General features: G+C 44.0%; 1 protein-coding gene across 1 annotated transcript in view; it reads left to right on the top strand.

The window, feature by feature from the left end:
• Positions 1–16,918, top strand: part of LOC133559959 (probable polypeptide N-acetylgalactosaminyltransferase 8) — a 76,484-nt gene that overhangs the window by 58,474 nt on the left and 1,092 nt on the right. The window contains exons 7-11 of the mRNA XM_061911945.1: positions 1,613–1,798; positions 7,815–7,952; positions 8,611–8,706; positions 8,783–8,950; positions 16,366–16,918. The exon at positions 16,366–16,918 is cut by the window's right edge and continues 1,092 nt beyond it. Of these exons, the coding sequence (XP_061767929.1) occupies positions 1,613–1,798; positions 7,815–7,952; positions 8,611–8,706; positions 8,783–8,950; positions 16,366–16,533 (756 nt within the window). The 3' untranslated portion in view covers positions 16,534–16,918. The remainder of the gene's footprint in view (positions 1–1,612; positions 1,799–7,814; positions 7,953–8,610; positions 8,707–8,782; positions 8,951–16,365) is intronic.

Genomic DNA, 16,918 nt, shown 5'->3' with positions numbered 1-16,918 from the left:
CGTAAAATCATCAAAAGGTTCAGAGAATCTGGAGAAATCACTGCACGTAAGCGATGATATTACAGACCGTTAATCCCTCAGGTGGTACTGCATCAAAAACAGACAGTGTGTAAAGGATATCACCACATGGGCTCAGGAACACTTCATAAAACCACTGTCAGTAACTACAGTTGGTCGCTACATCTGTAAGTGAAAGTTAAAACTCTACTATGCAAAGCCAAACCCATTTATCAACAATATCCTGAAACGCTGCCGGCTTGGCTGGGCCCGAGTTCACCTAAGATGGATGCAAAGTGGAAAAGTGTTCTGTGGTCTGACGAGTCCACATTTCAAATTATATTTAGAAACTGTGGACATGGTGTCCTCCGGAACAAAGAGAAAAATAACCATCTGGATTGTTATAGGCACGAAGTTGAAAAGCCAGCATCTGTGATGGTATGGGGGTGTATTAGTGCCCGAGGCATGGGTAACTTACACATCTGTGAAGGCACCATTAATGCTGAAAGGTACATACAGGTTTTGGAGCAATATACGGTATGTCGTCATCCAAGCAACGTTATCATGGACGCCCCTGCTTATTTCAGCAAGACAATGCCAAGCCATGTGTTACAACAGCGTGGCTTCGTAGTAAAAGAGTGCGGGTACTTTCCTGGCCCGCCTGCAGTCCAGACCTGTCTCCAATCAAAATGTGTGGCGCATTATGAAGCGTAAAATACGACAGCGGAGACCCCGGATTGTTGAACGACTGAAGCTCTACATAAAACAAAAATGGGAAAAAATTCCACTTTCAAAGCTTCAACAATAAGTTTCCTCAGTTCCCAAACGTTTATTAAGTGTTGTTAAAAGAAAAGGTGATGTAACACAGTGGTGAACATGCCCTTTCCCAACTACTTTGGCACGTGTTGCAGCCATGATATTTTAAGTAAATTATTTGCAAAAAAAATAATAAAGATTATGAGGTTGAACATCAAATATCTTGTCTTTGTAGTGCATTCAACTGAATATGGGTTGAAAATGATTTGCACATCATTGTATTCCGTTTATATTTACATCCAACACAATTTCCCAACTCATATGGAAACGGGGTTTGTATGATCATGATTTGTGGTTCTATTAGGCCAGCAGAGAAGTTCTTGCTGACCCTGACGGCACACCACTGTCCATTCTTTATATCACTATTGACAAACCACCACAGGATTCAAATTAAACTTTAGGATAGGCTCTAGCACCCCCCGTGGCCCAGAGAGGGACATGCGGTAAAAATGAATGGATGAATGATTTTATGGAATTACTTTCAGTTGAGGTGGCAACCTGTCTAGAGTGTACCCAGCCTTCCGCCTGAATGCAGCTGAGATAGGCTCCAACAGCCTCTTGTGCAAATGCTGCTGTATAAATAAAATTGCCTTGTCTTACACATTGTCAAAAAGCTACATAGATGCACGCAACCTTTTCTGCATGAAATGTTTATATAAGTGGTGTGAAAGTTACTTAACCACATTTCACCCTGTTTGATGCAACCGTTTCCGGCACAGCCACCTTTACAAATGAGGCCGCAGGATATATACCAATCTTTTTTGTTCTGCATGTAGTGTACATTCCTTTTGTCCTGCAGGTTTGGCTGTGCGGTGGCAGCGTGGAAATCATCCCTTGCTCCAAAATCGCACACATCGAGCGGGCGTCCAAGCCGTACCTGCCGGACTTGAGCGTCACCATGAAGCGCAATGCACTGCGGGTGGCCGAGGTGTGGATGGACGAATACAAGCACAACGTCAACATCGCATGGAACCTTCCACTGGAGGTTGGTCGTCACATCTCAAAAGACAGAGAACCAAATGCTAAAGACATTGCAAAATCTTGTGTTCCCAGAAGAGCAGAGTAGCATTGTGGTCCAAGAAAGGTGGACATCTTCGCTAAAATTGTTCTGATCGATCGGCCCTCAATCAGATTTTTTCTGAAAAGGACGTGATCGGTATTGCCTATTAATGCCGATCCGTTCTGGCTGACAGTATTTATTTTAGTCTCCTGGCTGAAAAGTTAGCAGTTGATTATGAATCTCCAGACACAGCGTGGAGCCGCTCCTCGGACCTTATAATAATCACCTCTATTGCGGCAAATTAACTGCGGTTCTTATCATCTTAAGTATCTACGAATCTTAAGTATCACCTACTCAGTGGCCTAGTGGTTAGAGTGTCCGCCCCGAGATCGGTAGGTTGTGAGTTCAAACCCCGGCCGAGTCATACCAAAGACTATACAAATGGGACCCATTACCTCCCCGCTTGGCACTCAGCATCAAGGGTTGGAATTGGGGGTTAAATCACCAAAAATGATTCCCGGGTGCGGCCACCTGCTCCCCTCACCTCCCAGGGGGTGATCAAGGGTGACGGGTCAAATGCAGAGAATAATTTCGTCACACCTAGTGTGTGTGTGTGACAATCCTTAGTACTTTAAAGGCCTACTGAAATGAGATTTTCTTATTTAAACGGGGATAGCAGATCCGTTCTGTGTCATACTTGATCATTTCGCGATATTGCCATATTTTTGCTGAAAGGCTTTAGTAGAGAACATCCACAATAAAGTTTGCAACTTTCTGTGTTAAGAGAAAAGCCTTGCCTCTACTGGAACTCGCAGACGATGACGTCACATGTTTGATGGCTCCTCACATGTTCACATTGTTTTTAATGGGAGCCTCCAACAAAAAGTGCTCTTCGGACCGAGAAAACGACAATTTCCCCATTAATTTGAGCGAGCGAGGATGAAAGATTCGTGTTTGAGGATATTGACGACGGACTAGAAAAAAGATTTTTTTTAAAAACCCCGATTGCATTGGGACGGATTCCGATGTTTTTAGACACATTTACTAGGATATTTCTGGGAAATCCCTTATCTTTTTATTGTGTTGCTAGTGTTTTAGTGAGTTTAACAGTACCTGATAGTCGGAGGTGTACGTCCACGGGTGTCTTGACGCCCATGTCTCAGGGGAGTCGATGGACGGCACAAGCTCAGCTTTTCTCCGGTAAGAAGCGACTTTTTACCACAATTTTTTCACCAAAAACTGCTGGTTGACATTCCGTCGTGATTCATGTTCGCTTGACCGCGCACTGAACCATAGTAAAGTTTCACCTCCATTTATTTTAAACAAGGAATCACCGTGTGTTTGTGTGGCTAAAGGCTAAAGCTTCCCAACTCCATCTTTCTACTGTGACTTCTCCAATATTAATTGAACAAATTGCAAAAGATTCAGCAACACAGATGTCCAAAATACTGTGTAATTATGCGGTTAAAGCAGACGACTTTTAGCTGTGTGTGTGTGTGCAGCGCTCATACTTCCTTAAAACCTGTGACGTCTTGCGTACACGTCATCATTACACAACGTTTTCAAGACGAAACTCCCGGGAAATTTAAAATTGTAAACTAAAAAGGACGTATTGGCATGTGTTGCAATGTTAATATTTCATCATTGATATATAAACTATCAGACTGCGTGGTGGGTAGTAGTGGGTTTCAGTAGGCCTTTAACTCTAACTTATCATTTTCACAAGGCTAAACATGTTACACACCGAGAGCAATCTAGAAGCCAACATGCTATTAGAACCTTTATTTAACCAGATAAGAAACCGATTGAGATCAAAATCTTTCGCAAGGGTGACCTGGCCAAGAGGTCAACGGCACATGTCACAGAGCAGTTTCAAAAAAAAAAAATGCATTAAGACATACATTTTAAAATACATCAAAGAGAACTGTAACACAATAAAGATTTACACCTTTTAAAAACACAGGCACTGTGCAAAAGTCTCTTGCTGTCTGTCCCTCAGGACAGAACCGAAGTCTCCAAATGGAAGTAGTTCAGTGAGTTTCAGTTTCATCTGTAATGCATTCCATGCCATAGGGGCAGCAATGCTAAAAGCTCTTTTGCCAAATTCAGTCCGTACATGGGGAACAGTTAAAACATACAAATTGTTAGAACGTAACGCATAAGAGCTGTTTTTTTCTTTGTAACAACGTACACAAGTATGGAGGTATTAAACCTTCCATCCATCCATCTTCTTCCGCTTATCCGAGGTCGGGTCACGGGGGCAACAGCCTAAGCAGGGAAACCCAGACTTCCCTCTCTACAGCCACTTCGTCTAGCTCTTCCCGGGGGATCCCGAGGCGTTCCCAGGCCAGCCGGGAGACATAGTCTTCCCAACGTGTCCTGGGTCTTCCTCGTGGCCTCCTACCGGTTGGACGTGCCCTAAACACCCCCCTAGGGAGGCGTTCGGGTGGCATCCTGACCAGATGCCCGAACCACCTCATCTGGCTCCTCTGGATGTGAAGGAGCAGCGGCTTTACTTTGAGTTCCTCCCGGATGGCAGAGCTTCTCACCCTATCTCTAAGGGAGAGCCCCGCCACACGGCGGAGGAAACTCATTTCGGCCGCTTGTACCCGTGATCTTATCCTTTCGGTCATGACCCAAAGCTCATGACCATAGGTGAGGATGGGAATGTAGATCGACCGGTAAATTGAGAGCTTTGCCTTCCGGCTCAGCTCCTTCTTCACCACAACGGATCGATACAACGTCCGCATTACTGAAGACGCCGCACCGATCCGCCTGTCGATCTCACGATCCACTCTTCCCCCACTCGTGAACAAGACTCCTAGGTACTTGAACTCCTCCACTTGGGGCAGGGTCTCCTCCTCAACCCGGAGATGGCATTCCACCCTTTTCCGGGCGAGAACCATGGACTCGGACTTGGAGGTGCTGATTCTCATTCCGGTCGCTTCACACTCGGCTGTGAACCGATCCAGTGAGAGCTGAAGATCCCGGTCAGATGAAGCCATCAGGACCACATCATCTGCAAAAAGCAGAGACCTAATCCTGCGGTCACCAAACCGGAACCCCTCAACGCCTTGACTGCGCCTAGAAATTCTGTCCATAAAAGTTATGAACAGAATCGGTGACAAAGGGCAGCCTTGGCGGAGTCCAACCCTCACTGGAAACGTGTTCGACTTACTGCCGGCAATGTGGACCAAGCTCTGACACTGATCATACAGGGAGCGGACCGCCACAATAAGACAGTCCGGTACCCCATACTCTCTGAGCACTCCCCACAGGACTTCCCGAGGGACACGGTCGAATGCCTTCTCCAAGTCCACGAAGCACATGTAGACTGGTTGGGCAAACTCCCATGCACCCTCAAGAACCCTGCGGAGAGTATAGAGCTGGTCCACAGTTCCACGACCAGGACGAAAACCACACTGTTCCTCCTGAATTCGAGGTTCGACTATCCGGCGTAGCCTCCTCTCCAGTACACCTGAATAAACCTTACCGGGAAGGCTGAGGAGTGTGATCCCACGATAGTTGGAACACACCCTCCGGTCCCCCTTCTTAAAGAGAGGAACCACCACCCCGGTCTGCCAATCCAGAGGTACCGCCCCCGATGTCCACGCGATGCTGCAGAGTCTTGTCAACCAAGACAGCCCCACAGCATCCAGAGCCTTAAGGTCAGCCAATGTGTGTATTTGCGTGCACTCAATGAAGATAATTCTGACTTCATATACAGATGAGACTACGACAGGCAGTAACAAATCTTAGTGCTGAGTGAAAAACAGTGTCCAAGGACTGGAGGCATTTAGATGAAGCACTAAAATAAAGCATGTCTCCATAATCCATTACGGGCAAGATAGTTGCTCTCACCAATTTCTTTTTGGCTTTAAGAGAGAAGTAGTTTTTATTTCTAAAAAGGAAACCAAGCTTTACCCTAAGCTTAGAGACCAAGTTGTTATTACTTAAGCTTGCTTGAAACAACACCAAGAAATAAGAAGTGTATATGGTAGCACGGTATAGCAGAAAGTAAGCAGATATTAACAGGAAATGAATAAGTACATTACCGGTAATAAGAGTTAGAGAGAGAATAACATAACACATTTCATTTGTTCATTTTCTTTAGTTACATTAGTGGTGTTCCTCAAGGCTCCACTTTCAGTCCTCTGGTTTTCATCATTTGGGCTTTTCAACTGTCAGCATTGATACATGACATGTAAGAGGGTGGATCCATCCATAAATTGGTGATGTTATTACCAAAGGTAGTATCAGTGTATGATGGATACTAGAGTGATAACATTGATACTTTTATTTTCTCAAAATATTTTTTGGGTTAATGTTTTCAAACTCGGGGAATAATTCCCTGGACACAGAAGGACATTGAGGGCAAAAACAAAATGATTTAACACAATTGTATATAGTAGTGTTTACTTTTGGTTAATTGTTGCATACTACTCTTTAAGAAGGGGGACCGGAGGGTGTGTTCCAACTATTGTGGGATCAAACTCCTCTGCCTTCCCGGTAAGGTTTATTCAGGTGTACTGGAGAGGAGGCTACGCCGGATAGTCGAACCTCGGATTCAGGAGGAACAGTGTGGTTTTCGTCCTGGTCGTGGAACTGTGGACCAGCTCTATACTCTCGGCAGGGTTCTTGAGGGTGCATGGGAGTTTGCCCAACCAGTCTACATGTGCTTTGTGGACTTGGAGAAGGCATTCGACCGTGTCCCTCGGGAAGTCCTGTGGGGAGTGCTCAGAGAGTATGGGGTATCGGACTGTCTTATTGTGGCGGTCCGCTCCCTGTATGATCAGTGTCAGAGCTTGGTCCGCATTGCCGGCAGTAAGTCGGACACATTTCCAGTGAGGGTTGGACTCCGCCAAGGCTGTCCTTTGTCACCGATTCTGTTCATAACTTTTATGGACAGAATTTCTAGGCGCAGCCAAGGCGTTGAGGGGTTCCGGTTTGGTGGCCATGGGATTAGGTCTCTGCTTTTTGCAGATGATGTAGTCCTAATGGCTTCATCTGGCCGGGATCTTCAGCTCTCACTGGATCGGTTCGCAGCCGAGTGTGAAGCGACCGGAATGAGAATCAGCACCTCCAAGTCAGAGTCCATGGTTCTCGCCCGGAAAAGGGTGGAGTGCCATCTCCGGGTTGGGGAGGAGACCCTGCCCCAAGTGGAGGTGTTCAAGTACCTAGGAGTCTTGTTCACGAGTGGGGGAAGAGTGGATCGTGAGATCGACAGGCGGATCGGTGCGGCGTCTTCAGTAATGCGGACGTTGTATCGATCCGTTGTGGTGAAGAAGGAGCTGAGCCGGAAGGCAAAGCTCTCAATTTACCGGTCAATCTACGTTCCCATCCTCACCTATGGTCATGAGCTTTGGGTCATGACCGAAAGGATAAGATCACGGGTACAAGCGGCCGAAATGAGTTTCCTCCGCCGTGTGGCGGGGCTCTCCCTTAGAGATAGGGTGAGAAGCTCTGCCATCCGGGAGGAACTCAAAGTAAAGCCGCTGCTCCTCCACATGGAGAGGAGCCAGATGAGGTGGTTCGGGCATCTGGTCAGGATGCCACCCGAACGCCTCCCTAGGGAGGTGTTTAGGGCACGTCCAGCTGGTAGGAGGCCACGGGGAAGACCCAGGACACGTTGGGAAGACTATGTCTCCCGGCTGGCCTGGGAACGCCTCGGGATCCCCCGGGAAGAGCTAGACGAAGTGGCTGGAGAGAGGGAAGTCTGGGCTTCCCTGCTTAGGCTGCTGCACCCGCGACCCGACCTCGGATAAGCGGAAGATGATGGATGGATGGATGGATGCATACTACTGACTTTGTAATTGTATGTAATAAAAGCAAATAAGAAACTAGTTTAAACATTGTGTTGATTTTATGACACTGTCAATAGCACTCATCACGAATAAATTAAAAAATTTAGAGTTTGTTACCGGCAGCTCTCACTCACGGATAATCCATATTAGAATCGGCAGCATAAAACATCCCTAATTTTCCCCGTGTGTGCCTTCAGAATCACGGCGAGGACATCGGCGATGTATCTGAGAGGAAGAAGCTGAGGGAGAAGCTTAAGTGCAAGCCCTTTAAGTGGTACCTGGAGAACGTTTACCCCATGTTGGACCCTCTCGTCGACTTGTTGGCGTACGGAGCAGTGAGTAGAAGACACTATTCAGATCACACACTGCACAATCCTTGGGTGGCCCCTTAAACTATGAGGGGCCGTTAGGGACATTATTCAGAATTACCTCTCACATACACTACTGAAATGCTCTCACATACACTACTGAAATGCTCTCACATAAACAACTAAAATTCCACATCTTATTAAAAAAAAACCCTGTGACACTTCGACGTAGTACTAACATCACCTCTCATAAGTGACGACGTCCGACACACACACTTAAACATTCTGCCGAGTGCCCCTTCACAATAAGGTACATCCAATTCACCAAAATAAAATACATAATACGAATTTTTGTACCGTATCCATTCAAATAATATATATCTTTAAATACAATGGAAGATTTACAAAAAGTGTCACGTTTATAAAAATAAGTCGCCTTGCCTTACTGCTGTCTCGCTCCATCAGAAACAAGCTTTTGATTGATTGATTGATTGAAACTTTTATTAGTAGATTGCACAGTTCAGTACATATCCCGTACAATTGATCACTAAATGGTAACACCCGAATAAGTATTTCAACTTGTTTAAGTCGGGGTCCACGTAAATCCATTCATGGTCCGTGGACTCAAAATTGTTGGCGACCGCTGATCTATATTCTGAAAGAGCCATTCTGCTTCTATTGGCAGTTGATAAACAAGCTGAAGCCGGATCTCTGCATTGACCAAGGTCCAGTTCCAGGCAGCACCCCAATTCTCTACTCATGCCACTACTTCGCCCCTCAGGTAAGATCTCCCACGCCCACGCACACCCCTATTCTATTTGTGCGCATTTCTCGACCATCCTCCTTCTGTGGAGCAGCGCTGCTACTACCGCACCAACGGACAACTTTACATCGGTGGCATCAAGTCCCACAAGTACAACAACAACCGCTGCCTGGTGGATCCCGGCAAAGGCATCTACCCGGCGCTGTACGACTGCAAGATGGCCGCTGAGAAGAAGTTCCACATGTTGTGGGACTTCCAACAGGTGAGACAGTATGCATTACAAGGGGTCATAATATGATTTTTAACTTAAAAACCCCGTTTCCATGAGTTGGGAAATTGTGTTAGATGTAAATATAAATGGAATACAATGATTTGCAAATCCTTTTCAACTCATATTCAGTTGAATGCACTACGAAGACAAGATATTTGATGTTCAAATTCATAAACTTTATTTTTTTTTTGCAAATAATAATTGACTTCGAATTTCATGGCTGCAACACGTGCCAAAGTAGTTGGGAAAGGGCATGTTCACCACTGTGTTACATCACCTTATCTTTTAACAACACTCAAACGTTTGGGAACTGAGGAAACTAATTGTTGAAGCTTTGAAAGTGGAATTCTTTCCCATTCTTGTTTTATGTAGAGCTTCAGTCATTCAACAGTCTCCGCTGTCGTATTTTACGCTTCATGAAGCGCCAAACATGTTCTATTGGAGAAATGCATGCGGGCCAGGAAAGTACCCCCACTCTTTTTTTTTTTACGAAGCCACGCTGTTGTAACACTTGTCTTGCTGAAATGAGCAGGGGCGTCCATGATAACGTTGCTTGGATGACAACATATGTTGCTCCAAAACCTGTATGGACCTTTCAGCATTAATGGTGCCTTCACAGATGTGTAAGTTACCCATGCCTTGGGCACTAATACACCCCCATACCATCACAGATGCTGGCTTTTGAACTTTGCGTCTATAACAATCCGAATGGTTATTTTCCTCTTTGTTCTGGAGGACACCACATCCTCTTTTTCCAAATATAATTTGAAATGTGGACGCGTCAGACCACAGAACACCTTTCCACTTTGCATCAGTCCATCTTAGGTGAGCTTGGGCCCAGCCAAGCCGGCAGCGTTTCAGGATATTGTTGATAAATGGGTTTCGCTTTGCATAGTAGAGTTTTAACTTGCACTTACAGATGTAGCGACCAACTGTAGTTACTGACAGTGGTTTTATGAAGTGTTCCTGAGCCCATGTGGTGATATCCTTTACACACTGATGTCAGTTTTTGATGCAGTACCGCCTGAGGAATCAAAAGTCCGTAATATCATCGCTTACGTGCAGTGATTTCTCCAGATTCTCTGAAGTTTTTGATGATTTTACGGACCGTAGATGGTAAAATCCCTAAATTCCTTGCAATAACTCGTTGAGAAATGTTGTTCTAAAACTGTTCGACAATTTGCTTACAAAGTGGTGACCCTCGCCCCATCCTTGTTTGTAAAATACTTAGCATTTCATGGAAGCTGCTTTTATACCCAATCATGGCACCCACCTGTTCCCAATTAGCCTGCACACCTGTGGGATGTTCCAAATAAGTGTTTGACGAGCATTCCTCAACTTTATCAGTATTTATTGCCACCTTTCCCAACTTCTTTGTCACGTGTTGCTGGCATCAAATTCGAAAGTTAATGATTTGCAAAAAAAAATAAAGTTTATGAGTTTGAACATCAAATATGTTGTCTTTGTAGCATATTCAACTGAATATGGGTTGAAAATGATTTGCAAATCAATGTATTCTGTTTATATTTACATCTAACACTATTTCCCAATGGAAACGGGGTTTGTACATTTAAAACACTTCCTTGTGGTTTATACAACAAATTTTGCATACATTTTGCTTCACAGACCATCTTCGAGCCGCTTTCTGACTGTCTCTGAAAACAAGCCGTTTATGCACTGCAAAAACTGAAATCTAAGTAGGATTTAATATCTCAAATTAGGGGGATATTTGCTTATTTTCCGTCTGATAAGATAATTCTTCTCAAAAAGCAGATTTTATGTTAGTGTTTTAAGCGTTTTGGTCCTAAACTATCTCTACTTGTAGCTGATATTTTATGACCTATATTGAGTAAAACATGCTTGAAACTAGAATATTATCTGTTGCAAAGCTGTGTCATCAACACAAGTATAAAACTGCTTTTTCAAAGTACTAATTTCTTGTTTCAAGCATGGAAAAAAAAAATCATGATGCCGAGCGCATATCATTATGTCAAGATAATGGCACTAGCATTTACTTCATTTAAGAATATTGTTCAACATATTGGGCTTCACGGTGGGAGAGGGGTTAGTGCGTCTGCCTCACAATACGAAGGTCCTGCAGTCCTGGGTTCAAATCCAGGCTCGGGATCTTTCTGTGTGGAGTTTGCATGTTCTCCCCGTGAAAGCGTGGGTTCCCTCCGGGTACTCCGGCTTCCTCCCACTTCCAAAGACATGCACCTGGGGATAGGTTGATTGGCAACACTAAATTGGCCCTAGTGTGTGAATGTTGTCTGTCTATCTGTGTTGGCCCTGGGATAAGGTGGCGACTTGTCCAGGGTGTACCCCGCCTTCCGCCCGATTGTAGCTGAGATAGGCGCCAGCGCCCCCCGCGACCCCAAAAGGGAATAAGCGGTAGAAATGGATGGATGGATGGATATTGAGCAAAAAGGTATTTAAAAAAAAATATATTATAGTACCGTTTTTGATTCATTAGTACCGCGATACTATACCAGAACCGGTATACCGTACAACCCTAGTTTGTAGTAATAAATATGATTAGAACATTATTTTCATGTTCAATTACAGTAAATGTGTCAATTCTAAACATTAATTTTGCACACTACAACATTTTTAAGTCTTTTTGGGGTGGGGGGGTGCAGGACATATAACACAATAATATTGTACCGCAGCCTTAATACCATGATAATATCGTCTCGGAATATTTTGATACCGTTACATAAGATACTAAGTTTATTTTGGGACGGCGTGGCGAGGTTGGGAGAGTGACCGTGCCAGCAACCTGAGGGTTCCTGGTTCAATCCCCACTTTCTACCATCCTAGTCACGTCCGTTGTGTCCTTGACCAAGACATTTCACCCTTGCTCCTGATGGGTCCTGGTTAGCGCGCCGTGCATGGCAGCTCCCGCCATCTGTGTGTGAATGTGTGTGTGTGAATGGGTGAATGTGGAAATGGTGTCAAAGCGCTTTGAGTTCCTTAAAAAGGTAGAAAAGGGCTATACAAGTACCACCCATTTACCATTTTTTTCTACCAAGAAAAGTGCACTGGTTATTAGTGAGATATCTGTGTTGGCCCTGCGATGAGGTGGCGACTTGTCCAGGGTGTACCCTGCCTTCCGCCCGATTGTAGCTGAGATAGGCGCCAGCGCCCCCCGCGACCCCGAAAGGGAATAAGCGGTAGAAAATGGATGGAAATGGATATTTATTTGAAAGTATTTTGGGTTCATTGAGGTTTGCTAATTTTACTTGTTTTGGAAAGTCTTGTCAAGCAGAATTTTCTTGTTCCATTCGGCAGATAATTTTGCTTAGTTCAAATAAAATACCGCATTTGCTCGAATTGCCGCAGGGCATATAGCATGCGCCTGCCTCGAATTACTGCCGGGTCAAACTCGCTTCGCAAAATAATGAGCGCATGCTTAGTATTACCGCCTGGTCAAACTCGTGACACTTCGCCTGTCATCATTGTCAAAATGGAGGAGGCTAATTTCGATACCGGTAATTTGAAATCGCAGAAAGGGAAGAAGATTAAGAGCTATTCAGTAGGATTTAAGGTCCAAGCTTACATCACACTCAAATTTTTACTGCATGCCTTTGGTAAGTGCCGGAGTGAGAAGAGGTTTTAAAATAATTAGCGCATGCTTACGTTTACCGCATGCCTTTGATAAGAAGAGGTTTTAAATTAATTAGTGCCCTGGCGGCAAATCAAGGAAATACGGTACCCCTAATTTTTGTATTTTTTTTCTTGTTTTTGAACACTGACGTTTTGCTGTGTGGGTGCTCTTATTTACATGCCAAAGTCCTCCTCCATGCCTTTGCCCTCTGCAGTTCCCGGCGACTGCATCTTCGCCACCGTCAGACATGCTGTAGTTTTTAGCGTTTGAATGAAGGAATTTTTTCAATTTTGAAATAAGGCTGTAACATAACAAAATGTGGAGAAAGTGAAGCGCTGTAAATACTCTACACGTGTGTGCCAGTGTCCTACTTGCTACTTTCAATGGTGCTAACGTATCATTGCAAATTGTCATATATCTACCCTTTTTGGATTTACCGCTTCATTGTATCCACCGTTGTCATATTGTAGTTTTAAATAAATAAATAAATGGGTTGTACTTGTATAGCGGTTTTCTACCTTCAAGGTACTCAAAGCGCTTTGACACTACTTCCACATTCACACACACATTCACACACTGATGGAGGGAGCTGCCATGCAAGGCGCCAACCAGCACCCATCAGGAGCAAGGGTGAAGTGTCTTGCTCAGGACACAACGGACGTGACGAGGTTGGTTCTAGGTGGGGATTGAACCAGGGACCCTCGGCTTGCGCACGGCCACTCTCCCACTGCGCCACGTCATTCCTCAGTTTTGAGTAAATCCTAGCACAGAGCCAGCCAGTGTCTTGGCCTGGCTCTGTGCTTCCATGTCCGGCTTTGGTCTCGCTGGGCTCCATGCTCAGGTGATTATATTGTGACGGAGCATAAAAGTTAAAGGCCTACTGAAATGAGATTTTCTTATTCAAACGGGGATAGCAGGTGTCATACTTGATCATTTCGCGAGATTGCCATATTTTTGCTGAAAGGATTTAAAGTTCGCAACTTTTGGTCGCTAATAAAAAAGCCCTGCCTCTACCGGAAGTATGTGCGCGTGACGTCACGAGTTGCAGGGCTCCACACATATTCACATTGTTTATAATGGGAGCCACCGGCAGTAAGAGCAATTCGGACCGAGAAAGCGACAATTTCCCCATTAATTTGAGCGAGGATGAAAGATTTGTGAATTAGGATATTGATAGTGAAGGACTAGAAAAAAAGAAAAAAAAAGCGACGGCTCCATTTCAGATGTAATTAGACACATTTACTAGGATAATTCTGGACGATCCCGTATCTGCTTAATGTTGTAATAGTGTTTCAGTGAGATTGTAAAGATTGTAAAGACATACCTCGAGGTCGGATGGCTGCGGTGAACACGCAGTGTCTCAGAGAGAAGCCGAGGAGCCAAGCTCACAGCTGCCTTTTTTGACAGCTGCTGCAGGACGACGAATAATCCAATGTCTCCGGTATGATATATATCACAATTTTCCCATCCAAAAACATGCTGGTTGACGTAGAGAAAACATGTTCGCTTGACCGCTCTGCTTCACAACAAAGAAACACCGGCTGTGTCTCGGTGCTAAAGACAGCTGCAATCCACCAACAGCATTGTTCTTTATAGTCTCCATTATTAAATGAACAAAATGCAAAAGATTCAGCAACACAGATGTCCACATTACTGTGTAATTATGCGATTAAAGCAGACGACTTTTAGCCGCTAGTGGTGCAGCGCTAATATTTCCTAACAGTCCGTGACGTCACGCGCACGCGTCATCATTCCGCGACGTTTTCAACAAAAAACTCGCGGGAAATTTAAAATGGCAATTTAGTAAACTAAACCGGCCGTATTGGCATGTGTTGCAATGTTAATATTTCATCATTGATATATAAACTATCAGACTGCGTGGTCGCTAGTAGTGGCTTTCAGTAGGCCTTTAAAGGAAAACCGAACTTGTTCTTTAGGAATTTTGCCTGTCGTTCACAATCATTGTGAGAGACAAAAAGACAAGTTTCTTTTTTCAGTCTAACATGTAAAAATCGGCTTGTTCTTGATGGCTAGCAATGCAGCTAATGGGAGCAATTGTTTCTACCACTAAAACACTTTAATAACGCATTCAAAACGGGTCAATATGTCATTTATGATTTGTAACCGGTATAATAACCAAGCTATATCAACATTGTTATCGTAAGAGCAAACACTGAGGAACTATTTTTCTGGCGAAGTAACACATTAGCTTGCTACGGTATTAGCCGTAAAAGCTAAATACGGCCAGAGATAAACTAGCTTTTATGTCAACACAAAATGCGTTTTGATGTCAACACAAAATGCGCTTTGAGTTCGTAATATACAACACTGCGATAGAAAACCAATCTGTACTGAGTGAAAAACATGAACAATCATATTACAGTACCTGTAATGTATTAGCCCACATTTCATGTTTTGTTTGTACACAGCCAGACAGTGTGTGTACTGTAGTTGTAATAACACACATGATGTACTGTGTGTATCATGATGGATCTAAAGTGTACCTCACTCGATGGACAGTTGTCTGTTTGGTCCAGCTGGCCGGGGACATTTTTTCTGGCCTATTTGGGCAAGCACTCTATTTATGTCAAAATAGCTTGGCTTCAAATTCCACATTTTGCAGCTTTGATTCACTTTCACCTCACTCTCTCGGCTTCCGTTTGCTCCAACGTCTGACTCTCCCTTGGTGCTGGCTTCTAAAAGCAGCAGTTCATCCTCCATACATTCAGCTTCAAAAACATAAGGTTGTGAATTCTCATTTGTCCAAAAATAGTCATCATTGTCTGTTACCAAGTCTGCCATGATTAGAACCCACTCGTGTTTGTTTCCGGAAGTAGAACACACATTTGTATCTAGAAGTCAGAATTGCGCTGCTATGGTAACAGAAATAAATATCCCAAAATACGGTAAATATTGTACATATTAAACATTGTTATGAATTTCTCGGTAATTACGTTATATATAGATTTAGTGTGTTCATAAAACACTTATGGAGGGTTTTGAAATTGTTTTAGAGGGCTTTCACAGCAATACAGGGGACTCCCATTTGCCGCATTTTCCAAGCGTTTTTCTATCATCTTTAAAATCCCCACACCCAACAATAAAAAAAAGAAACATCTATGTTCTTGTCTCTCATAAGGATTGTGAACGATAGGCAAAATTTCCCAAAAAGTGCACTTGTTACTTATTCAGATGACCTGTGCTGTTTATACAAACAATAATAGCATTTTAGCTTAGGGGCTGCATAGCTCAGTTGGTAGAGCGGCCGTGCCAGCAACTTGAGGGTTACAGGTTCGATTCCCGCTTCCGCCATCCTAGTCACTGCCGTTGTGTCCTTGGGCAAGACACTTTACCCACCTGCTCCCAGTGCCACCCACACTGGTTTAAATGTAAATTAGATATTGGGTTTCACTATGTAAAGCGCTTTGAGTCACTAGAGAAAAGCGCTATATAAATATAATTCACTTCACTTCACATATTTGTTGGTTTGGACAACAACTGCTGTTGGACAAAATAGAAATATCTCCTGGAAAACCTCCACTCTGCACCGAGATATTGGCTGATCACAAGTTGGTAAGCGTCACAAAACTTAAAACAGCTCGTTTGGAACAAGACAACATTGTTTTATAAATATCTCAACGCCTCTCAGGTTTGAATTCACATTTTCTGCACTTTTAGAGATCCCAAATATACAAAAACAGGTGCCAAGAGGCAACTTTTTTTTCCCTCCAAAATACGACCTATTTAATGTGTTTAGCACATAAACATACACTGACCTCCTTCACCATGTGTGCGCCAGGGAACGTCCATCCAGAACCGGGAGACAAAGAGGTGTCTGGAGATCGCCACGGGTCAAGACGGCTACTACGAGCTTATCATTCAGCGGTGCACCGGCCAGATCTGGAACATACAGAATTACATCAAAGAGAGGGAAGTAAACAAGGGTCAGATCCAGCAGGCGAGGTAACAACTCAGGCGTTTTGGGGGGTGGGTAGCAGAGAAGTCACTTTTTTGTACTGGATGACTCACATGGATCACAAAATGATCATTATTGTTTTCTGTTATAAAAAAGTAGCAGGTGTTACCCTACACACTTAAATGAACAGTAAAGTATCAGCAGGAAGAGTCACTTTTACACAGTAAAAGCCTTTGCAAGGCAGAAAAAAATGCAGCAGAACCGGAAAGGCAGAGCTAAATAGCACAACTACCTGAGCTATATTGTAACTATAATTCTGATTACATTCCATATTACACATCAACTTCCTATCAGGGCCACCCCTCCAAATTTGCCGTGGATAGGGCACCACGATCCGTTGGGGGATCTTGTTTGTGTATCTAAAATCTTGTGGGGT

The sequence above is a fragment of the Nerophis ophidion genome, linkage group LG10 (assembly GCF_033978795.1).
Source record: "Nerophis ophidion isolate RoL-2023_Sa linkage group LG10, RoL_Noph_v1.0, whole genome shotgun sequence".
In the NCBI taxonomy this organism is placed as follows: Eukaryota; Metazoa; Chordata; class Actinopteri; order Syngnathiformes; family Syngnathidae; genus Nerophis; species Nerophis ophidion.
This window is presented reverse-complemented; position numbering and strand designations above follow the sequence as displayed.